The sequence below is a fragment of the Cervus canadensis genome, chromosome 9, assembly GCF_019320065.1.
Source record: "Cervus canadensis isolate Bull #8, Minnesota chromosome 9, ASM1932006v1, whole genome shotgun sequence".
Taxonomy (NCBI): Eukaryota; Metazoa; Chordata; class Mammalia; order Artiodactyla; family Cervidae; genus Cervus; species Cervus canadensis.
Window position 1 is genome coordinate 79,409,421 of NC_057394.1, and position 25,036 is coordinate 79,434,456.

Consider the following 25,036-nt stretch of genomic DNA (forward strand, 5'->3'; position numbering starts at 1 on the left):
GCCATTTAATGAAATCACAGAGTTTTATAGTTAAGAGATCTTTGAGAAACTTGGAGAAACTGAGAATCAATGACTTAGTCAAGTTCACAGCATACAGTGGCAGAGCCGGGGTGAGCCTTCTAGCCTGACTCTCGGTTCTGTATGTAATTGAGTGATATCTAGGCATTGAGTCTGTCTCTAAAGTTCAAAAAAATTATTTTTAAGTTTATACCTTTTGTTTGTGAATTTTGTGCCTTAATCTTTCCCAGAGGAAAGAACCTTGATAATCTTGATTTCACTATAGCTTATGAAAGGGACAACTGGTGTGACCATTTATATAACTAATAAGAACTCCACATGAGGCCACAATGGGAAAGTCTATTTTTGTTTTTATCTGGAGAAGTGATCTAGTTGATCTGACTTACAATGACCCTTGTATTGCGATGGAGCCTCATGGAGAACTCTGAAAAACATCTCAGATGGAATCAGCCCGTGCTTCTGGGTTAATACTTAAGTCACAGTAGCAACCAGCATCCATGTGGGTACATTAAATCATCACTTGTCTTTCTTCCCTCAGCTTACTTCTACCTCTTTGCCAATCAACAAAGCAGTGTTTCCCAATCTAAAATTCCCCCACTGGGCTTTACTAAGTCAGTGTCTAAATGTTTTAAGTGGCTGTTGAGGAATCCAAGGCTCTAGATGTCTAAACTGGAGCTCACATCCTTACATGGCAATGTTAACGTGTTATCTAAGAGGTGGTGTGAAATAACTTACTGATCATGCGCTTAACCACAGGTTAAAAGATGGGTCACTGGCCACTGAGAAGTCTGCCCGCTATCTGGTTCGTGGCTATTCATTGATTATCAAAGATGTGTCTGCCGAAGATGCAGGGGACTACACAATCTTGCTGGGCATAAAGCAAGCAAATGTGTCCAGAAACCTCACTGCCACTCTGATTGTCAATGGTAAGTTCACCATTCAAACATTCTATTGGTTCTGGTGGAGGTGAAATTAGTGACTGTTTGTGTCAAAAGCCAGTAAATAAAATAGATAATGAATGAGAACCTGCTGTCTAACTCAGGGAACCCTATTTGGTGCTCTGTTCCGACCTAAAAGGGAAGGAAATCCAGAAAAGGGGGGATATATATATACTCATAGCTGATTCAATTTGCTATGCAGTAGAAACTAGCACAACATTGTAAAGCAACTGTACTCTAATAAAAGTTAATTTTTAAAGTCAGTATAACAAAAAAAATAAAAATTTTTTCAATTGTTTTAAAAACCACTATGCCCCCATCCCAACTATTTCATGGTTGCTTCTTATCTCCCATAGCAATATGATTTTTTTTTTTTATCATTGTGATCAGAACGTACATACCATGGAATCAAGTTTTTACCTGCTCTCAAAACACACCTATTGCTTTTCAGTTGACATTATGATGACAGTTACACAGGTTTGGTTTTCATCCACGTGTTTGTCTCCTTGACATCAAAACCAGCAAGAACGTGGTCCTTGGTGTTGTGGTCTAGTCATTAGACCAGTTCTCAACCTCTGTCCTGTTCTCTCCTTTCAGTGAAACCCCAGATTTACGAAAAGTCTGTATCATCATTCCCGAATCCGATCCTGTACCCACTGGGCAGCAGACAGACCCTGACCTGCACCATTTATGGAGTCCCCACACCTGCCATCACGTGGTTCTGGCACCCCTGTAACCATAATCACTCCAGAGCAAGGTAGGCACAGTTCGTTTCTCAAATAACTTTCAAATGCTCTTCAACATCTGGACTCCAGGGTCTTTCATAGCCACAGATGGGAGTTGGCACTTGGAATGTGCGGTCCACAGTGGGCAAGGCTTCCCCTGCCCTGGCAAAAGGTAGGCAGTCTACCTACGCTTCTTCCTTACCATGGCTAACTGCGTCCTAATTCTTATAGTTCTAGACTGGGAGCACAGGGACAGAATGAGGGTCCCCCTGTGAACCACTCTTTGGAACTCGGGTTGGAACTCCCGTCTCTTGTTTTCCAACCGGGCACCCCCAGACTTCGGCTCCATCACTACATCAGTTACTGGTCCCCCCATTTAGCACTCCAAAAGCACTGAGCATGACATCAGATCTTCCCACCACTGGTGATCATTGCCTTGCCTAGGCTCTGTGTGTGCTGTTACCCTTGTTGGAAATGACCTTCCATGTGCCTTCTGCCCCTTCTAAGAGGTCCATCTTTATCTTCCGAGGCTCATCAGTGGGGTCACGTCTCCTCGAGCCTTCCTGACTTTCTCAGTGAGACTCTTTCCTCCCTCCTCAGCGTGAGCAGCCCTTTGCTGACACCACCGTCACATGAGAAGGTGTGGGTACACTGTCTTCTCTGAGCTATGAGCTGGTTCAGCATCCTCTCTGCACACACAGATGCCCGGGCTGTATTTGCCCTCTCTTAACCATGCCGTTTCCTTGCTTCCTGTTGACGACCGAGCCCTGCTTGCCGTTTTCCATTACTGTTTAGTCTAGAGGATTGATACATGATAGTTCATGGGAGCGAATCTGAAGGTACACAAATAGAATTGATGGGTGCAGTAGTCAGATAGTAGTGAGACTGCTCAACAATTAGCATTAGGCCAAGATGTTTTTTTTTTATTGCTTTTCGTCCCACTTGTAGAGTGGTTGGGAGAGTTGCTATTATTTTTTTTTAATTAGCTTGATAAAAAAATAAACATGACATAAACAGAAGAGGCTATTTGGTTTTCTAGATACTTCCTGCAATTTCAGCCTGTCTTCATCTTGTGTTTTAGTCTTTTAAGGCATATTATCCTGATTGTGAAAGTTCCTGGATGAGTGTGTGATTCCTGAGAAGTGGCTGTTGTCACACATCTGATTTCTCATATGAATGAATCCTTTGCTAAGAATAGAAATATGAGAACTCACAGATCTGGAATACCTAATCTACCACTGTGATCACTCAACCCCAAAGAAAGTGAAATATACTGAGATTTTATTATTTTGCTGATTTGGAAATAGAATCCATATTTACAGACTCTTTAAGGCCTTGATGTTTGTGCTAACCCAACTTGCAATTGGGGCTTCCCAAGTAGCTTAGCGGTAAAGAATCCACCTGTCCATGCAGGTGTCTTGGGTTTGATCCCTGGGTCGGGAAGATCCCCTGGAGAAGGAAATAGCAACCCACTCAGGTATTTTTACCTGGTGGGCTATAGTCCATAGAGTTGCAAAGAGTTGGACACAACTTAGCAACTAAACAATAACTACTTGCAAATGCATTTAGAATAACTAACTTTAGTTTTAGGTTTGGATAAAGGTGTAGAGTTGAATTTTTATAAAATAATATAGCCTTTTAAGAATATTCTTATTGTGATTTGACAGTAGCAAATCTAAAATTTCATTTCTATTCAGGATTAGAGCTAATGACTATGTTAGAAAATAAGAATTATGAGTGACAGAACATAATATTATGAAGTTAAGTTTGAATAATGCTAATAAAATATGGTTTTGGAAATGAGGTCAGCTGAAGTGAAACTTTATAAACATTACCTCTTTTTTTCCCGATTTCTCTGTGGTAAGGGGGATCCTTCTTCCATTTTACCAAGTATGCTTGCCAAGGCCTAGAAAGATATCTTATTCCTCTTGGAACTCTCTCAAAGATTGAGAGCAATACCTTAAATCTTCTGTAAATGTTTGTTGGCCGTCTGACATATTCTCTTAATGCTAAAGGCTTTCTTTTCTTTCTTTCTTCCTATCATAAGACAGATCACAAATGAAAGTTATCACTCTTTCTGTGATGATTCATTTACAAATAAATTGTTGCTTGAAATTATCTGCAGAAAATGTGTGTGTGTATCCTTAAGAGTTTCCCATTTTTTAAGTCAGTAGACTGAGTAGCTTACTTGTTTCAAATCCAGCTTTGATGCTTGATGGTTGAATCAGTACATTTAATGTAGAGATATTTCAGAAAGATACATGGGACCTTTGTACACTAGAGAGCAAATAGAAAAACTTTATTTCACCCTGCAGAGAGATCAGAGCTCACACTGACAGACAAAGCCCTCTTTTACTACTAAAATTTTTCAAATATGTCTTTATATGAACTGTTTTTATATACTTAGATTCAAATGCAGGCAGGAATTTTAGATAGTGACATTTGAATAATGGATATTCTAGTGCATTGGATTGTAAAAATCTTACTGATTCTGGGTTACACAGTACATATTTGCAGAATGTTATCTGTGCATCTTTGTCAAAAGAGATTATGTGATTAATATATACATATTACTCTTGAATATGTAGACTAATTCTTGGTATTTAATTTTTAGGTTCTAGTTAAGGGATATATCTATGGACTACACCAAAGCATTTATCTTGAGGTTAGAATGTGTTTAAGTAGCTCAAAACTATTCACTGGTTTAAAGTGGCCAACTGGTTAATGAGTCTAAAGTAAAGAGATTCAGACTTACTGTATGGTTTCCTGGAGTCCAACAAATATATTTTTTAATATGATCGGAACTGTTCAAGTAGTTCACCTTTGTGAATACTAAGAGCCTTAAATAAATTTAACAAAAATTGCCTCCTTTAAAAAGAATGTGGTAAGCTGCTAAGCTATGCTCAAACTGAATGACATTTGTGGTTTTTTTCGCCTAGAATTTGTTCTCATAAGACATTAGGATAAGGATGGGGCAAAGATAGTTACTTTTAAACTCACATACATAATGAGCTGAGGGAAAATACAGTAGAATCTTCACCGCCTTTTAATTCTCTGCATATCTGGATAGTAAAGTAGTAGAAGCAGCAGACTGTTTTGAATTTTTAAAAACATCGTGTGTGTGTTTAGTTGCTCAGTTGTGGGTCAGACTCTTTGCAACCCCGTGGACTGTAACCCCCAGGCTCCCTGGTCAATGGAATTTTCCAGGCAAGAGTACTGGAGTGGTTAGCCATTTCCTTCTCCAGGGGATCTTCCCAACCCAGGGATCAAACCCATGGCTTGGGCCACATCTCCTTCATTGCAGGCAGATTTTTCTACTATAATGAGGTGGAATGTGGGATTTCTCTCACCTCCAGCAACGGGCAGAGACTTCTAAATAGATTGGCCTAACTTGCCCCATGTCAGCCTGAGCATAAACCAGGGAGCTCACAGAAGGGTGGTGAGCTTACAGTACTTTTCACACGTGTTCTTTACAGCTTCTGTTCATATGAAATAGGGGTGATGACATACACTTCATAGAGAGTATATAAGGCTCAAATAAGGCAGTGTGTCTGAGAAAGGTACAGAGTGCCCTGGGAATCTTGCAAGGTTGCAATTATTGCTTGCATTAGGGTAAATGTCTCCAAGTAAGGCTCCAAAACTTTCAAGGAACCTGGATAACATTTTCCTCCCTACTGAAAAGCTAGTTTCACAACCGTGAGAACGTTTACCTATTATTTCTGAGACATGAGCACAAAGACTATGGAAAGTAAAATGTGATTTTGCTGTGCTTTAGAAAGAGAGATCTAGTAGGTCTGGGTTGCAAAATCGAGGAAAACAGAATTTATGATTTTTCAGAAGCAGAGAAGAAGAAGGCAAGATAGATGAGCTAGGCAAAAGTAAGAATGAACACAAGTGTATAACAGAGGAGCTGGGGCCAGCTGCATTCATTGTTTCCCGTCATGGGAGGAAGTGGTTCTGACCTGCGGCTTGGCTGAAGCTGGGGTGGGGTACACTGGGATGTAAGAGAGCTGACTCCTGCCAGATTTTTAGAACTTCACCCCCCTCCCACGCCCTCCAACCCAGACTGTGAAGAACTGAGTAGAACTGTTAACCACCCACGAGGTGAGCTGGTCGCCATCTCATGGCCCTAGGTGAGCTCTGTCACAGTGCTGGTCCAGTCTCAGAAAAGTTTCTCAGATAAGGCCGCCTGCTCCACGGAGGATGCTCTGTAAAGGAACAATATGGGACTGTTTGGAAGGGTCCCCTCTTTGGAGAATGGGGAGGATGAATTTGAGGAAGCCAGGAGAAATTGGGGAAGGGCAATCTGGTTCTTTACTGTAAGGAGGTTCAAGGACAGCAGCCTTTAAGGACGGCAGTTTGGGTTTTAGAACAGACATTCTTTAGACCAGAGACTACCGTAATTCTCCCCTTCTCAGCATCAGAAATTATCATTTCCAGGTCATAAGCAACACTAATAGATTACAGTAGAGTTACAACACATCTGTGTCATCATGCTTGGAAATGGAACCAACATCATGGAAACTGTTAGGTATATTGGGTTCTTATGAAAGTCTCATTTCCTTCACCAGCTATCTGTGACCCATAAAAATCTGTAGAGAGAAATCTGATACACTGTGTTGACATTACCTATTATCTTACAATGCATTGTGCACACGGTCAGTATTCAGTCTAAATAGACTTACCATCTACTGCTACTGATTGAGCAAAACAAAGATACATACCTTTTGTGTTTAGAATTCAATGATGTAAAGTCAAACCCCACTGGGTTAGTATCCTCTCTATATACATACCTGCAGCGTCTCTTTTCCACAGTCTTGGGTATGGAGACCTGGGAATGAAGGAAGTGGGTTCTATTCTTGGCCCTGTCCCTGACTTCTCTGTGACCTTGGCCAGTTATTTAATCTGGGCTCCAATTTCCCCTTCTGTGAATGGTAACTGCCCTGCTTCCCCTTTCCTATAATACCCAGTGAGTTAACGAGTGAAATGAGACAACCACTTAAAATGACGTTTTCTTCTTTCTGAAGAGCTTGAAATAATTTCCTAGTGGTTGCACACTATTTCCCTTCCACTTCTTACAAATTATAAAGCCACTGGACCTCAGGATTAGCTCTGAAGGTCAGGGCCAAATGAACAACAACAGCAACAACAAAAAAAAACGAATGCAGAGTGGTTGTTAAGAAAAGTCTTACATGTGATGGTATATACCGTGGTGCAGAATTGACTCAGTAATTACAATATCGATAATCACTCATTAAGGAAAAAATGTAGCAGCTCCTCCACTCCTACTATTTTCCTTTGTCAGTCCTGTCCAGCCCGTACAGACCAAGGAAGGCATTGTCGTTCTTTGCCCAGTTAGCCCTAAAACTGTACTTGTTCCGTTTGGTCTTTTGCCAGTGCAGTTTTTCAGAATGCATGCAGTATAACTGGATTCTCAACTCATGGAAGGTGATGTGGGTAGAGTATTCTTTATTGCTTTCTTAGTTAAAATGGTGGGTTTGCTAAGAAAACCTAGTAGACATCCATGGAATGTCAAGGAACTACTTCCAAAGCTTTAAAGCAAATCAGATTTGGAGTCTCAAATAATTCTGTGTTTAGGTGTTTCATAGAAAGTATTGGGTTGGCCAAAAAGTTTGCTTGGGTTTTCCATAAGATATTGTGGAAAAATCCAAACAAACTTTAAAAAAAAATTTTTATTTTAAAATTGGAGGATGATTACTTTACAATACTGTGCTGGTTTCCACCGTACATCAGTATGAATCAACCATATGTATACATGTGTCTCCACCATCCTGAATCCCGCTCCCACCTCCCTCCCCACCCTACCCGTCCAGGTCCAAACAAACTTTTTCCCAGCCCGAAAATATTCCCTGTAACACAGCATTGTTCAGACGGCAAAGAATCTGCCTGAAATGTGGGAGCCGCGGGTTCGATCCCTGGGTCAGGAAGATCCCCTGAAGAAGGGCATGGCAACCCACTCCAGTATTCTTGCCTAGAAAATCCCATGGACAGAGGAGCCTGGTGGGCTATAGTCCATGGGGGTCGCAAAGTGTTGGACACAACTGAACGACTAACACACACAACATTGTAAATCAGCTCTACTTCAATTTTTAAAAAAAGAAAGAAAATTATATTCCCTAACACACGGTTTGACATTCCATTTCTGAAACACTCTTGCAGGGGGCGGTAGGGAGGAATGTTTTATGGGGGAGGGGAGATGGGGTTGGCCTACAAAATACAGAGGCAGAGGCCTCTAGGAACTCTGAGAAGTTGCCTAATTGCATTTCTCTATTGTTTACATCACCAAATTGGCAGAGAAAGAAGGCCTGAATCATTAAGGATGTATTAGGTCTAGATCATTTGGGAGAAGCAGTTTTGTGCACCAGTGGGGTATGTAAAATTAACAGGGCAAAAACAAAACAATCATTAATGGTAGTTAATGAGAAATGTATTCAAGAACCCAAATTTAATTGACTACCAGCATGGCTGTCTATTCTTTTTATGCTGAAACAATTTTATGTCCCGTATCTGATTTTTCTAGCAACAAAATGCAAGTTTTACTGGTTTAAGCTCTCAAAAAGCCAACCTCTCCTGGGGCTAGATGTAGGTCAATGTCAGAGAGAAGCTGTAATTTAAGATGACCTCGTCTTTTGGAAATTTGATCACATACTTCACGCTTTAATATTTATCACACTCCTTCTAAGTATACAATTTGCACCCATGTCTCATGTGGGTATACCTAGGCAGACTCAAACCAGACAGGCTCCAGATAATTTTAACCTGGCACACGCAAAACCTCAAATCAAAACAGGGACTTAAAAGATGACCACTTCACCCAAGCCCACCTGAACAGGACTTTGAGCTTTAACAACAGCAGCATGAATCTGGCCACCCCAAGAAGCTTTCATCATAAGCCAAAAGTGGCTGCTCACCTGGGAAACGTCTTGCCTTCTGTTATATAATGATGGGATAAGGAAGTGCTCGCCCCCCTTGTGAGTCTTCCAACAACAACCCTTATTAATATTTCATGCAGAGATCTCAAAACAGAGTGAGCTCGTTTGCCAATGCCTTTTTGCCACTTTCCTACACTTTGTGAGATTTTCCTCATTCCCCACTCTTCCTAGGAATACAGGGAGTCCGATGAATAATTGCTGCTAATGAATTAACTGTCTCCTGTAATTCCTATCAAACGTTCCATTGTGTGTTTAAATTGAACCAAAAGGCTGAGTCACAGAAAGTCTTGCTGGGTGATTTTTAGAGGGATCTTTTGAGCAAAGTTCAATGTTAGCTTCCCCAGAGTAGGAAAACCAGAAGGTAGCAACCCACAATTTGGGGAGATTCCTCCAGAACATTGGCAGAACCTCCCCAATTGTCTTTGGCCCATGTTCACAGGTTTTTTTTTTTAATTGAATGGGCATTTTCATGACCGAATCTAGAAACTCATATCCTGACACAAGATCCCGAGATAATATGTAAACAAATCCCTTGTAAAACATGCACCTTTCCTTGGAAAGGCACATCTTAGTTATGTATCCATGGGCTGGAGAGACTGTTTCTTGAAACATGGACCTTGGTCTGCAGTTTTCATGTGTTGGGTTGGCCAATATATCTTTCCATAAGATATTATGGAAAAAGTGAAATGAACCTTTTGGCCAACCTAATAAACTTCACTGACCTTTTAGGTGAAAAAGCAGAACCTGGTGGACTGGACTAGAAGGAAGCGTGTGATCTATTTATACTGGGGTCGAGGTGGTACTTTCTAATGGGCTTCAATATTCGCTTCTTCATACCTTCTCTAGAAGCCTCATGGGATGTGTTGTCAGCTTGAATGCAGCTGACTACTTCACGATGGTAGCTGTTAGAGATTGAACCAATGATCCTTTCTAGGGCCAAAGTTGTGCACATTCCATTCCAGCATTGCCCCTAATCTGTGCAACAATTCCACGCGATGGCCACAATTTCCCCATAAGGAAACTGAAGCCCAGAATTTTCTCTCTCAGGTGTTTTCAGATCTGGGATAGAAGAGGCTAAGTAGGTTGGCATTTCAGATGGTTACTGTTTGTTGGTGAGCCACGGGACCTCGCAAGGTAGATCGCTGTGGGTTCCTAGAGGAAGGAACAGAAGTCCTCGAGGGGACAGGTTTGGGAGAACAGTAGCCTCACTTTTTGGGTTTACTCTTGTCACCAGCGATCTCAGAGTTCACTGGTTGAGTTAAAGCTGACCTGGGGTTGGGGGAGGAAAGAAGAAAGAACTTAGCAGCCGTTGGGGGAATCTGACTCCAATTTCACAATCTCTTTGGGAACCAGGGATGATGTGAATGAAGCTGGTTCGGGCCCCAAACCTGCAGAGGGAGTAGACCCTTTGAGGGGGTAGAGACCCCACAGGGACAAGCGAGCCTATATAGGACCAACCTCAGGAGGGCAACCAGTGAATCAAACAGTGAACTGGCACGTTCCCTGAATAGTGCTGCCGTCTCTGTGACTTTCCCACCACGCAGGCGTGTTTGAGCTCCTACAGGGAAGTCCCATTCCCTTCCATTCATGGTTCAGGATTAATTTTCTGGGCCAGGATTCAGCAAACACGCAACTCTCAGCAGGCCTCACAAAGCTCATGGAAGATTGATAAAAGGAGATGAGGGAGAAAGCATAAGGGTTTACAGCTGATGAAAGGCGACATGGAGGCTGTGGACCTCAGCCTCAACGTGCCTGGATCTAGTCACTTTGAGTGATTCTTTCACTTAGACTTTAAGACAGTCTAAATATCATATGATATTGTGGACTCTTAAAAAAATGGTATAAGTGAACTTATTTACAAAACAGAAATAGAGTCACAGATGTAGAAAAGAAACTAACGGTTACCAGTGGGGAAAGGACAGAGAAGGGATAAATTGGGAGATTGAGACTGACGTGTAAACACTAATGTATCTAAAATAGAAAATAAGGACCTTCTGTATAGCACAGGGAACTCTGCTCAATACTCTGATGACCTATATGGAAAAGACTAAAAAACAGTGGATATGTGGATATGTATAGCTGATTCACTTTGCTGTCCAGCAAAAACTAACACACTGTAAATCAACTATACTTCAAAAAAATTTTTAAGAACTTAAGATATTTTAGAGATTAAAGAGAGCTTGTCTTACAGATGAGAAACTGAAGCTCAAAGATAATTATTCTTCCCCTCATGGCTAGATGATGGTAAGCCCAGAACTAGACCCAAGTCTCAAATTTCTGTCTGCTTATTATTCCTGTTTATTCTTTTTTAGATTACGAAAGTATGGTAGCACATTAACAGGAGACTTGGAAAATACAGAACAAAGTTAAATACAGTTCCACTATACATTATGATTATTTTTAAGTAGATAAATTAACATTTTTAATTGTAGTTTCAATATCAAACTCTCAAAAATTATTATAATAGAAAAGTAGAAGGATACAGTAGACCTGAAAAGCACTACGAACCAATTCAACATAATTAAGATTTATACAGTTTTCACACAACAGCAGGATACACGTTCTATTCAAGTTTCCATAGGTAAAAAACAGGAGACACTGGCACATATTCAGAGACATAAAGCAAGGTGCAAAAATTTCATGGTCTAAAGGTATTGAAATCATACAGAGTCTGTTCTCTTATTAGTGGAATTGGTAGAAATCACTATCAAAAGATATTTGAAAGTAACCCACATATTTTCAAGTGCAATGTGACATTTACCAAGAGAGATTCTTTGACTTAGCCATTTGAAAGCCTTGATAAAATTAAAAGACTGAGAAACCACTGAGGGTGATTGCAGAAAAGAAAGCATTTAAATGAGAAATTGATATCAAAGATACTTTAAAAACCCCATGTATTTGGAAATGAACTGTCCACTTTTAAATGATGAGTGTATCTAAGAAGCCATAACAAGGAAAATTAGAAAATATTTGTAATTCCTGTTATTCTTATTTTCACTACAACATTGTATTGCATCCTGCCGAGTAGTGGGGCTTCCCAGGTGGCGCTAGTGATAAAGAACCCACCTGCCAATGAAGGAGACGTAAGCGACACGGGTTTGATCCCTGGGTTGGGAAGATCCCCTGGACAACCCACTCCAGTATTCTTGCCTGGAGAATCCCATGGACAGAGGAGCCAGGCAGGCTATGGTCCATAGGGTCTCAAAGAGTTGGACATGACTGAAGTGATTTAGCATGCTTGCACAGTCCAATAGTACTTAGCCCAGATACTTAGCTCAAATCTGTTTGCTTACAGTTGTTTTTGGTTGCTCTGGGGCCGCCCACTGCAAAGCAACTTCCCTCTCTAGCATCAGATACACACAAGGGTCCAGCGAACGCTGACAGTCTGACACAACAGTCCCTAACATTGGGTTCATGTTCCCCCACAAAACATGCTTGCATCTTTGGACAGGTCTTCTAACCATGGTGATTTACTGCAAAGAAATTTAATTTATAAGATGCTCGGTGCAATGCCTGTACACAGCAGACAGGTCGTTCATGTTAGCGGTGATTATCTGACCAGACTGAGGGCTCCTTAAGAGCAGGGACTAGGTCTTACTCCTCATCATAACCTCAGGGCTTAGCCCAGCTACCTGGGGACCAGCAGAAGAGCACAGTGTCTCTCACTGAGTGATGGCCCAACAAGAAGAGCCAATCGTAATAGCAGACTAGACATGGACTCAGCCTCACATGGGTGTCAACCCAGCCATCCATCACTCACCTCAGACATGTTGAGAAAGGGGCACTGCTGACCCTCCAGTGACCTCACACATCCCCCTCAACCCAGCACCGTGTTACCACCATCAGGGCTCTCCACTCCCAAGGAGGAGCATTAATGACCCAGGATGGGGCTCATCATATTGGGATCCACATCTGACAAGTAAATAGTATTAGAGAGTTTTTATGCAAACAATGATGCGGACATGTGCAGAAGCACCTTCTAGGCTAATAGAAAATAACTAACCAGCAGCTAATAACTACTAGCACCATTTGATTCAAATAAAAATTAATTTGTTTACACATAATTCATTAAGAAGTAGAATCATGCCCTCCAAAAGAAGTACAAGATTTAGTTCCTTCTGTTATTAAGAATATGGTTATTGAAAAGTCAAATGCATGGAAAAGTATCAGAAGACAAATGAACACAAGCGAGTAAATGTCCAGAGCCCACACGCCATGGTAGGCTGGACAGGACGTGGGGCAGTGAGGGTTTGAAGAACTGAGGCAGAATTCACCAGTGCAGCCAGGTCTAGGATACTGCAACTCCTCTAGTCAGTTTGGTTGCTCAGTCGTGTCCGACTCTTTGCGACCCCATGGACTGCAGCACGCCAAGCTTCCCTGTCCATCACCAACTCCTGTAGCTTGCTCAAACACATGTCCGTCCAACCATCTCATTCTCTCTTGCCCCCTTCTCTTCCTAACTTCAATCTTTCCCAGCATCAGGGTCTTTGCTAATGAGTCAGTTCTTCGCATCAGGTGGCCAAAGTATTGAAGTTTCAGCTTCAGCATCAGTCCTTTCTTTTTTTTTTTTTTTTTTTTTTTTTTTTTTAGCATCAGTCCTTTCAATGAATATTCAGGACTGATTTCCTTTAGGATGGACTGGGTTGATCTTGCAGTCCAAGGGACTCTCAAGAGTCGTCTCCATCACCACAGTTCAAAAGCATCAATTCTTCAGCACTCAGCTTTCTTTATAGTCCAGCTCTCACATCCATACATGACTACTGGAAAAACCATAGCTTTGACTAGACAGACCTTTGTCAGCAAAGTAATGTCTCTGCTTTTTAATATGTTCTCTAGTTTGGTCATAGCTTTTCTTCCAAGGAGCAAGCGAAAATCACTGCATCCAAAATCACTGCAGATGGTGACTGCAGCCATGAAATTAAAAGACACAAGACACTTACTCCTTGGAAGAAAAGCTATGACCAACCTAGACAACTCCTCTAACTTCCTGAATAATCTGAAGATTTTACCATTTTCCACCCCATCTTAACATCGCCAACAAAGGAAGCAACCCGATGTTACCATGTCTTACTAGTTTTCTTACAGGGATTAAAAAACAGAAAGGAAATAATTCAGAGAAGGTCCTTTTGCATCAGCAGACATGAGGGTGATACTGAGTTAAGAACACATCCGTGCCCAAAGAATTCGAGGTGGTTCATGAAAAGTACAATTCATTATTTAGCAAATCTGGATGAAGATGGGGTAGGACTGAGATATGGCCCACATGCTTTACTTGCTAGTTGTCAAAGAGAGACATGAAATAGACATTTGCAAGAAGAAGGGGCCCATGAGATAAAGGCAAAACAAGAGAAATACAATTTTTCAGGGAACTGAGATCCAAGAAAAGTGATTTCTCCTCTCCTCCTCTGTGGGCTGTAGGCAATGAATTCCTCAACCACATTTCCACTCCAGACAGTGAGTGTCACAGGGCTGGTTATTACCACATCTTCCATGGTGACTGGTGGCATGACACCAAGGCCGAATTTATTAAGAGTAATTCCTTGGGCTGACATGACCCAGCGATTTCAGAAGTATTCAAGGAATTAGAAAGACCAGTCAAGGCCTCTGATCCATTTCCTATGACGTGATTCTCCCCACCTCGTCATCCTGCCTCCCATGACCAGAAAGTTGCAACACCATGATCCAGACTCAGGTCTGACTTGGTCTAGAATTTCTGCTTAATGTGATTCCCCGCCATCCAGCCCTGAAGGCCACCTGGACATCTCCATGTTGACTGCAGTATAGTAATCAGCTCTCCTTATGCAAACAATACATAGCCATAGCTTGACATATGCTTCCCTGAGCAACTGGAGTCAATACCTTAAGACTCCTTGAATCTTCTGGAAGTAAAGGAGGTTATTTGTAGTCATTCCTGCTGTTGCCGCTGCTGCTGCTAAGTCACTTCAGTCATGTCTGACTCTTTGCGGCCCCATGGACTATAACTTGCCAGGCTCCTCTGTCCATGGGATTCTCCAGGCACGAATACTGGAGTGGAGTGCCATTTCCTTCTCCAAGGGATCTTCCCAACCCAGGGATCGAACCTCCGTCTCTTATGTCTTCTGCATTAGCAGGCGAGTTCTTTACCACCCTGAACATTTCCCTAAAGACTTTTTAAATAAAATTTATCTAATCACCCTTCCTCCGCTGACCAGCCTTTCACTAGGAAGAAAAGTGAATGAAGAAAACGATGGCTTCTCTAAGGCTCCTATCGGGATGTAGCCAAGGAGGTGACCCCCTCCCAGCCCCACGGTCACCCTGGCCTAGGGCTGTCGTTAGGATGCCCCGGCGTCTGTTCCCTAAAAGAGAGAGAGAGTCAGAGTCGGGGGTGGGGGGGGGGCGGTCCCGGGGGCCCTCAGTGGAGGCAAGAGGGGGCGAGAGGAGGAAGGAAGGCAGGGGCTGGGAGGACAGCAGGCCTTGCTCCGAGTGTGAATGGACCGCGGGGCCTCGAGAGCAGGAAATGCCGCTGGCCAAGACGCTCGGGGAAAAGCTCTTATCTCAGCAGAGCTGGCCAGCCCCCTGGACGCCCCCCGCCATCGTCCTGGGCGCTGACCCCAGCCTCCACTCCCCGAAAAGCCTTCTCCACTCCCCTCCCCAAGCCGTTCAGACAAGAAGTAGTTTTCACTATGGGCTCCAAGGCGGCATGAGGTCCTCAGGCTGTGTCAGAAAGGCCCCCCCGACGCCCGCCCCTGTCCCAGAATCCCCCCAGCCTGACCCTGTGACCAGCGCGGAGGCCCAGGCCCTTTTCCTGGAGCAGAAGGAGCAGGAACCGTTCTGTCTAAACACTCCTGCCCGCTCTCCGCCGCCCGCCTTCTGCCGGCATCCTCTCCTCTGTATTGTTTTATTTGTTTTAAGAGAATGTGAGAGAAGGGGAAAAGATAGTGTTTGCAGATTCTGTTAATCTGATGGCTCAGACACACGCGCGCCACTGTTTGACACGACGCCGCCATAGCGCAGGGAAGTTTACACGAGGCGCTTCTGCAGGAGGGCGGCGGCGATGGGGAGCCGCCCCTGGTCCTGTCCTTTGGCGGGGATCCAGGTGGTCCTTTTTTTTTCCTTTCTTCCCCTTTCCACTTCTTAAAAAGACATTTTACAGCCTCGATTTGCTCTTTACTACTGCCTTCCTCCTTTGTTTCCTTACTTGAAATAGTTCGCTGTTCTTCACAAACAGATTCTAATCACAGTGAGCACAGGCGGTCAGACCCCAAACAAAGACGCAGACTTTGCACAAGAAGCCCTCAGCTTCCATCACCCGGAAGAGAATAAAGGGGAAGGAGATTAGCTTGCATCTCGGGACTTTGCAGAACTTTTAGAGCCCTTTTCACCGCAAAATTAAAGGTGCTTTCCCATCTTCCTAGGCATGGCTCAGGCTCAAATAGGCAGCCACTGGATATTGGGGTACTCGGCTCACCACCATGTATCCCCCATCCCACCCCAGAGGTCCCTTCTAAACCAGTTGCCTGCTATAAGTGTACTGGCATTCCTAATAAAAGACCAGCTTCATCCCAGAACGTGTTTAGGTCTCATGTAGACAACAGTTTTAAGTTACCAAGGGGAAAAAAAGGATTGCCATTAAAGTGGGTTCTTTCTTTTACTGCAAGATTTTTTCTAATGATGAACTTCATCAGCCAGCAGAAGGCCAAGCTTTCCTATAATTTTAGCATCTTAATGATGAAACCTAACCAACTAAAAACTGTAATTATAAACTATTCCTCTGCTCCTTCCCCATCCCCTCACCAAAGGACTCGGGGCTACGTCTCCCTTCTGAAAGCTAAGATTTCACTTCTCCGGGTGTCTGACGTTGTATCAGTTGGCCTCAGAGGACCCCCAGAGTTTCCTAACATGACTCTGAAGCATGGTGGTAAAATTTGGCTGGGGGTGGGGGGCGGATTCCCTTGGGAGCAGAATTCATCTCCTGGGATGGACTGAGTTCTGGTGTGGTGGAAAGAGTTAGGAATATCTGGGTTCTAACTCCAGATTTGTCTGCCACTTTATCTATGAATCTGAGCAAGACACTGGATTTTCCCGAGTCTCAGTTCTCTCATTTATTGGTAAAGGGAATCGTGAAGTGGAGATCGTAACACCCACTTCACTGGTGACCACTAGAGTTAGTTCAGCTTAAATGTGTTCAGGGGCTGCCTCAGGCCTGGTACAATAAGAGCAGCCCACTAGAAACTGGTTCCCTTCAGCCCAACCAAGAGCCCAACTTAGCAGAACAGAGATTTTTGAAAGAAGGGTCAGCTTAATGTCATTTGTCACAGAGTGAAAGGGGATCCTAAAAAGACAACAACAAAAACCAACTATCTTAAGAAAGATTCAGGCTATGGAGTAGACCCTCTAGTATTGGGGTGGTGATTAAGTTTGCTAGAAATCATTTACAAAATGAGACTGCTGAGGTAACTATAGGAGTCTTAGGTACCGTTACAGGCACATAATGGCATTAAAACGAGCAGTTTCTCAAAAGGCTGAATGAAGGGCTGAACCATCTCACCTGGTTCTTCAGAGAGTCTGCATTTTCTGCCACGAGAGCCACTCTAGAGAAAACACAGACACTAGCCCTCAGTGGGCTAAAGCTCATCTTTGCCTTCTGATTCCACCAGATGCAACAACTCATCCTTTAGAGAAAGAGCCAGCTCTGCATTTGGGGTGGGGGCGGGGGAGGGGAAAGAAAGGAGGGCTGCAGAAAGTCTGACAATCAGGACTGCTCAAAGCCAGCACCTTAGGGAAAGCACAGGTCCACATAAGCAGGTGCACGCGCTGCACTGTTTCCTGTGATGGATCTGTAAAGGTGAACAGACCGAGGTCAGAAATCATGGGATGCCTAATGGAGTGCAGACAGTCATTGCAGACCACGTGCACGGTGGGCACGCAGTACATTTGAGTTGTGTATCATGAGAGCTGTTTGTCAAATCTTGAGAAAAGCAATTGACTGGGTTATTAATGCCAAAAGGGCTTAAAAAAAAAAAAGACATCCAGTCCCCAACACAGTAATGGTGTATGTGTAGTGATTATTTGAGAAGTCTTTCCTCCTGGGATACAAAGAAACACCAAAGTATAACAGTTTCTTTTTAGATGATGGTAGAACATGGACATGCTACATGTGGCACACAGGTTAAATGCGCTGATTCTGGAGTAAGACAGAACCAATTACAAAGTCCACCTCTGCCACTTACTAGCTCTTTGTGCATGCATGCTAAGTTGCTTCAGTTGTGTCTGACTCTTTGCAACCCTATGGACTCTACCCACCAGGCTCCTCTGTCCATGGGATTCTCTAGGCAAGAATACTGGAGTGGGTTCCCATGCCCTTCTCCAGGGGATCTTCCCAGCCCAGGGATAGAACCTGAATCTTATGTCTCCTGCATTGGCAGGCTGGTTCTTTACCACTAGTGCCACCTAGGAAGTCCTACTAGCTCTTTAGTAGGTAATTTAGTGGGTAATTTACTTAACCTCCTTAATGCTCAATTTCCTCATCCATTCAATGGGGGGATAAGAGTTCCTACTTTTCAGGATGTTGTGGAGATCAATGCAATAGTGTATATGAATCGCTTAGCACAGTAGAAATTACTTAGCGTGTAGAAAATATAATCCTTATTAGAGTACACTGTGATACTGCATATAGCATCTATGGTAATTTTAACAGCCTATAGTGTGCCTGTAGGGACCAGCAGTCAAAATTGCCAGTATTGCAGGTTGGATCCCAGCATTTGCTTTGCCTTTCTCTGTGAGAAAGGTGGCTTCTGTCTTTGGTCACAAAGGAGCCAAATGCTTCTGAGTGTGCAGGGAGAATCTGTCGGCACCACAGGAACAAGCCCAGAGCATGTAGGTCAGTAAGGTCATCTGCGTCTGTGTAGGTGGTGTTTCCCTACTCTGTGCTGAGCAAAGCCGCCTGGTCACATGGACCAGACCAGAGAGCCCTACGGATCTCTCCTCCTTGGGAGGCAAAGAGACGGACGTGCCCCATGGAAGGTCCCTGCTCCATGTGTTGGATCCATAATTGGCTGCTTTCTTTTAATTTATTTACATCAATCTCTAGTGCAAAACTAATTTGTTTCAGCTCCAGGGCAATCGACATGGAGTACACTCTTACCCCGGAAATTTTTTTTTTCCTGTGGATGGTTATAAATACCTCCACGCTATTGTACTTGGCATGCTGTATGCAAATAGAGGTCGGAGTCCTGAAGCTCATTAGGAAAGGGACAGGGGGCTTGGGGCTCAGGGAGGACAGCGTGGAGCTGGAGCTGATAACGGTGGCCTTGTCCAGAATGTGCCTGGGAGCTTTCTTATCTCCCTTTGGCAGGAGGTGCGGAGGGCTTCCTGTGCGAAATCAGGAGCGAACGCCGCTTTCCTCTTGTTGTTCGGCTTCCTCCCCCCTCAAGACGGTTCCCAGCACAGCGATTATCTTTGCATCTTCAAACATGGCACAATCTACTTCCTTAAGAGCTTGATGTATTCTTAAGGCTCAGGCAGACCTCCCCCTCCCCCGACCTGTCGTTTCAAGTGCTGTGTTACACAGTCAGCCTCAGAAAGACATTCTATTTTTAAGGTTCCAGTGACAAAGAGGAAGAAAAATCACAGCCCCCAGTATGGAAAAATAGCCCACAGAATATGCCCTTTTTTCATCTGGAGGACCTTGCAGCAAGTCTAGCCTGTCATTTCCATGCCAGGGCTGTCCTAGAGGGGTGGAGGGAGGGTGGGTGGGTAGGGAGGAACCTGGCAGCCCCAGTGAGCCCCTGCTGCCGACTGTGCTTCCCTCGGGGAAATGCCTCTTCTTGCTTTACTCTAATGCATTTTAATGGAGAGTATGAAATTAAGACCTCTAAGGCCTCCTTTATCTTTTTTACTTCTTTGAGGAGAAAAGAATGAAATTATAGTCTTCTCTCTCAGATGCAAGAGAACTTCAGCTCTTCGGTGTCACAATGTCAAGCACATACACACATGTCCAATACAGGCGTACGTATAACAACCCCCCACATCCATGTTACACACACACCCATATTATATAAACCCATATATGTACCCTGTGTGTGTGAAAGATCTGGGAGCAAACAGTAGTTCAAGGTAAACATGTTATAAAAAATAGGGCAAAATGATATATGGCTTTGAAACTTTATCATTAAACATATTTCAAGTAAAGGAGAAAGTACATAATTTTCTTTGGCCCAGTTTCCTCCATTAGTCAATAAGTTAAAATGTTCACTTATTTTACCTGATAATAAGGAACAGTTAGTCAAAAATCACAGAAATGATACCAATGAATGTATTTACGAAACAGATAGAGTCACAGACTTAGAGAACAAACTTAAGATTGCTGGGGGAAGGATGAGGGAAGGGACAATTAGGGAGTTTGGGATGGGCATGTACGCAGCTATATTTAAAATGGAAAGCAGCAGGGACCTACTGTATAGCACGTGGGACTCTGCTCAATGTAATGTGGGAGGCTGGATGGGAGAGGAGTTTAGGGGAGAATGGGTATGACTGAGTCCCTTCCCTGTCCACCTGAAGCTATTGTTAATCAGCTATACTCCAAAATAAAACATTATTTAACATCGCAGAACTTCCTTAAGGAATCGTCAGTCCTTATGAATTCTTTTTTATTTTAAACCTTATACTCTAACTATAAAAACAGTAATTTGAAAAACATTTGGAGAAATCTGATCTTTGGGCCTGGTACAAACAACACCATGGAATTATGGCTAATTCTATTAGATAGGATCATAGCGTTGTTGTTGTATTGGGAAAGGTGCATAATTTTTTAGACGGGCACTAAAATGTATGGGGCTCACATGACATGCTGTCTGGGATTCACTTTACAATCTCTCTCAAAAGGAAAAATAAAAAGAAATAAGGGGACAAATGAAACAACTGTGGCAAATTTGAATAATTATTAAGTGTGGGTGATGGGTGTATGGAGGGTTATATTGACACTATGGCTCTACTCATCTGTATGTTTGGGGATAATAAACACTTAAAACCAACAAAAACTCTTACTACAAGCCACACATCAGTGCCTCATGCCATATGTTTGCAGAGGCTTGTGGGGTGCTAGTTACATGCGTGGCCCTGGTGTAACTCTGGAGACAGGGCAATCACATGGGGGTGGTCCATGTCCCTTGTAGCTGCCCAAAGCACTGAAAGTGATGAATGCTTCTGGGGTGGAGGGGGTGGGGAGAGGACATTAAGGGGCAGCACGCCCCCCAAGAGGGGAGACCACCCCAGAAGACACACCAGTTTCACATACTAGTCCTTTCTCAGCTACAGCATCAGAGAGGAATAATTACAGAACTTTTTCATCACAATCCCGTCTCTCTCACCTTTTCTCTCACTAATTTCATCCTCTTTCTTCTCACATAAGTAGCCAAGGGCAGCAACGACTTAAAACCAACCACTCATTGTTTCTGGAAATAGGGCTTTACACTCCCACCTGGTTTGAGAATCTCCTGAATCTGCCCAATCCATGTACAGATGAGAGCCCAGCCAGCTGTCTGCTCACCACAGATTCGAAGGCAGAAGGAAGGAATATGACATGTTTCCCTGGAAAGTTCACAGTGCAAGTAATCATAACAATAACCACTTCCTTGCCTCCCTCATTAGGCTGGGAGATAGGAGGAAAGACTGCATTGAGGAGAGGGATGCAGAAATGAACAGTGTCAATTCATAAGGCCACCAGGAAGCCGCCACGGTGGGGTGGGGGCTGCAGGCACTCAGGCCAGCTCCTACCCACACTCGGCTCCTAAGCTCCCCAGGGTGGCAGAGAATCACACACCTCAGGAGCCTACAGATTTTTATTTATTTTGAGGCACAGAAAATAGCTCTTTGTATATTTGCATCATGTCCCCAGTACATCCATATTTAAGTCTCAAAAGGCTACTTTAAAGGAGATGGTGATCATTTTGTCATAAGTGGTAGAAAGCAGATCACTTGCAGTGTCCACTTAGCACCTGTGCTCGTCAGACGGGGCAGTGCGGTGCTGGGTCCTGGGCAGGACATGCAGATAGAAGTCACCACACACGGTAAGGGGGTCCAGTCTCAGGCTCACACGGGGTTCTGATCGTGAGCGCCCACGGGGATCAGACACAGCCGCTTGGAGGAGACCGGGTTGTGGGTGGTGAGGGGGCGTCAAGGCCTTGGTAAGTGGTGAGTGAAGATGAAGGAGTCAGGTGTGTACACCCCGAGACAGGAAGATTAGTTCCCAGGTTTTCTAGGTGGCTTTCATTGACAGAACCTCCCCAAGTAAATTAAGTCATTTAACATTTTGTGTGATCCCATGAGATTAATGGGGCAGATATCATTGTATTCTTATTTTTCTAAGGAGAAAATGGTCATAGAGCTAGGGGAAGTCAGGGCAGGTGGAGGACTCAGGTGTTCTTTGAAGAAGCTGAACCAAACCACGGTTTGCCCGGGAGGAGGGCGTCTGCAGGGGTAAGGTCGGAAAGGCAGGTAGGGAGTGGACTTTGGGTGGCCTTGGTTGTCAGTTATGGAAACCTGGGCTTTCTGCAGTACAGCTGTTGAAGCTTTTGAAGCAATGACGATCCCACTAAAACCCAAAGTGCTCAGGGGTCTGGTCTGGCAGTGACTCCGTGGGTGTTGGCTTGGGGATAGGCAGGTTGAAACGCTACTGCACCGCCTGGGTCAGAGTGGACATAAGGGTCTTTTTTGGTTATTTGGATTTTTTTATTCATGGAGAACATACAATACATGAAACATACTAAATGATCCAAGTGACAACGAAACACAATGGTCCAAAACCAATGGGATGGAGCAAAAGCAGTTCTAAGAGGGGAGTTTATAGCAATACAGTCTTCCCTCAGGAAAACAAGAAAAATCACAAATAAACAACCTAACCTTACTCTTAAAGCAACTAGAGAAAGAAAAACAAACAAAACCTTAAATTAGTAGAAGTGACATCACAGAGATAATGAAATAGAGACGAAGAAACATAATAAATAATTAGTGGATATTTACACTGATGATTTGGGTAGTAAACTGATAGACGCCTACTGATAATAAGGTGTTTGAAAGAACATGCTTACTTTCAGGTGAAGGTTGGAATCTCATCAAACTACCTGGTGCGCTATTAGCTGGGCTTCCCAGGTGGCACTAGTGGTAAAGAATCCGCCTGCCAATGCAGAAGACTTAAGATGTGTGTTCGATCCCTGGGTTGGGAAGATCCCCTGGAGAAGGAAGTGGCAACTCATTCCAATATTCTTTCCTAGAGAATCCCATGGACAAGGAGCCTGGTGGGCTACAGTCCATGGGGTCGCAAACAATTGGACCCGACTGAGAGATTGAGCACACACTCCACCAGCTAATTTAAGTATTAAGAGAGATTTCATGCACTTTTAGAAGCGAAAAAGATCTTAAAAATCTTTAACATATGTATTTTATAATTAAACACTTGAGGCCTGAGAGGTTAAAGAACTTGCCATGATACTCTCGAACTTGAAAAGAAATAGACTGAAATTAATAACTGCTCCATGATATGTGTTTCCATATACACTTAATTAGCCCTGGAAAAAATTAGCTGTATAACGGAATATTCTCATTAAATGCCAGCCTTTTATAGATGTGAAATGCTGTTATTTCCTTAAGGTTTCCATTCATTAACATAACTTTTTTCTCCTGTGTTTGCATGTTTCCTCCACTAGGAACTAATTAAAATCTAGATATTAGATTGTTGAACTTATGCATTTTTATTTAGTATTTAACATTTAGAACCAGAAGTATGTATGAAAACACATTGATGGTCTTTTTTTTTTTTTTTCTTTTTTTTTTTTGGAGATCAGGCAAAATCTGTCTGCTATTTTTAAGTTTTGAGGATGGATACTGGTGGGAATGGGCGGTGGAATCTAAGGAAAATAAGAAAATGTGTGATTTTATTATCTGAGGACTGAATGGTTTTCACATCACCAGCCATCATGCTGGTGGACCATGCTGCAAAGCAATACAGTGATGACTTCCTTTTTTTAAAAACAGGTATGACTTCTGCTCCACTAATGAAGAAGCCTTTATCCTGGATCCTGACAGCACTGTAGGAAACAGAATTGAGAGCATCACTCAGCGTGTGGCAATGATAGAAGGGAAGAATAAGGTACTGTTTATCAGAATAAGTGTGGGGATATTTATTCTAAACGCACACACTCATCTCCTAGTTATGGGTTTATTAGAGTCAGAAGGAATTCAAATGCTCACACAAAAATTCCGAGAGAAGAAAGGCAGTATGTCTTCATGGAGAGATGCACTGAGGTGACTCAAACTGCTGTTTCCCCCCCAACTGACCACCAGTTCCAAAGGAACAAGTCCTTGTCCTGATGCCTCTTGAACACGAGACTGGCCCTCATCCATGGGGGCCTGGACCCTGACTGCATAATAGCCTATTATTACACTATATAGTATACATAGTAGTATATTATACTGTTCCACCAATTACTATTCCATGTGAATCTTCAGCATGGAGCCCAGGATGCACAAAAGTTCCCTAAGAGATGCTAGCTTAACTAAGATGGAGAGTCTCTGACATAATTGAAGTGGGATGTCAGTAAGCAAAAGCTAGTACCAAACTTTAGGCTAAGATGGAGTGTTTCCCTTTCACAAAATATCTTGTTTTTCCCCTCCGTTTCTGCACTGGCAAAGCCTCAGTTGGGATAGACAAACCCACAGTGAATCAGATTCCCTGACCTAAGAAATGCAAGTCAAAACCACTGTGAGATATCTATCACCTCACACCTGCAGAAAGGCCGTTGTCAAAAGACTAGAAATATATGACATTGTAAAGCAATTATACGCCAATAAAAAATAAATAAAATCACACATAGAATAAAAAGACAAGAAATAAAAAATGTTGGTGAGGCTGTTCAGAACCCCTTATGCACTGCTGGTAGGAATATAATTGGTACAGCCGCTATGGAAAGCAATATTGGGGTCCCTTAAAAAATTAAAAATATAACTACCCTATGATCTAGCAATTCCAGTTCTGGGTACTTGTCTAAAGAAGACAAAAACACTAACTCAAAAGATATGTGTAGCCACATGTTCACTACAGCATTATTTATAGTAAGACAGAGAACGTAAATGTCCATCGCCAGATGGGTGGATAAAGATGCAGTCCACATACACAGCGGACTATTACTTGGTCATAAAAAACAATGAAATCTTGCCATTTGTGACAACATGGACAGACTTTAAGGGCATATGCTAGATGAAGTAAGTAAGAGAAAGACAAATACCATATAACCTCACATGTGAACAAATAAACCAAAAAAAGCTCATAAATTGGAATTGTGTACCTTTTGATTCCTTTTATCCGTTTGCCCACACCCTACCTCCTGCCTCTGGCAACCACCAATTTGTAAAATAAATAAATAGCCAC

At 43.0% G+C, this 25,036-nt stretch overlaps 1 protein-coding gene across 1 annotated transcript in view; it reads left to right on the forward strand.

Annotated features, from left to right (window-relative positions):
* FLT1 (fms related receptor tyrosine kinase 1) overlaps window positions 1-25,036 on the forward strand; it is a 197,828-nt gene that overhangs the window by 70,632 nt on the left and 102,160 nt on the right. The window contains exons 9-11 of the mRNA XM_043477541.1: window positions 775-944; window positions 1,554-1,713; window positions 23,644-23,758. Coding sequence (XP_043333476.1) covers window positions 775-944; window positions 1,554-1,713; window positions 23,644-23,758 — 445 coding nt within the window. The remainder of the gene's footprint in view (window positions 1-774; window positions 945-1,553; window positions 1,714-23,643; window positions 23,759-25,036) is intronic.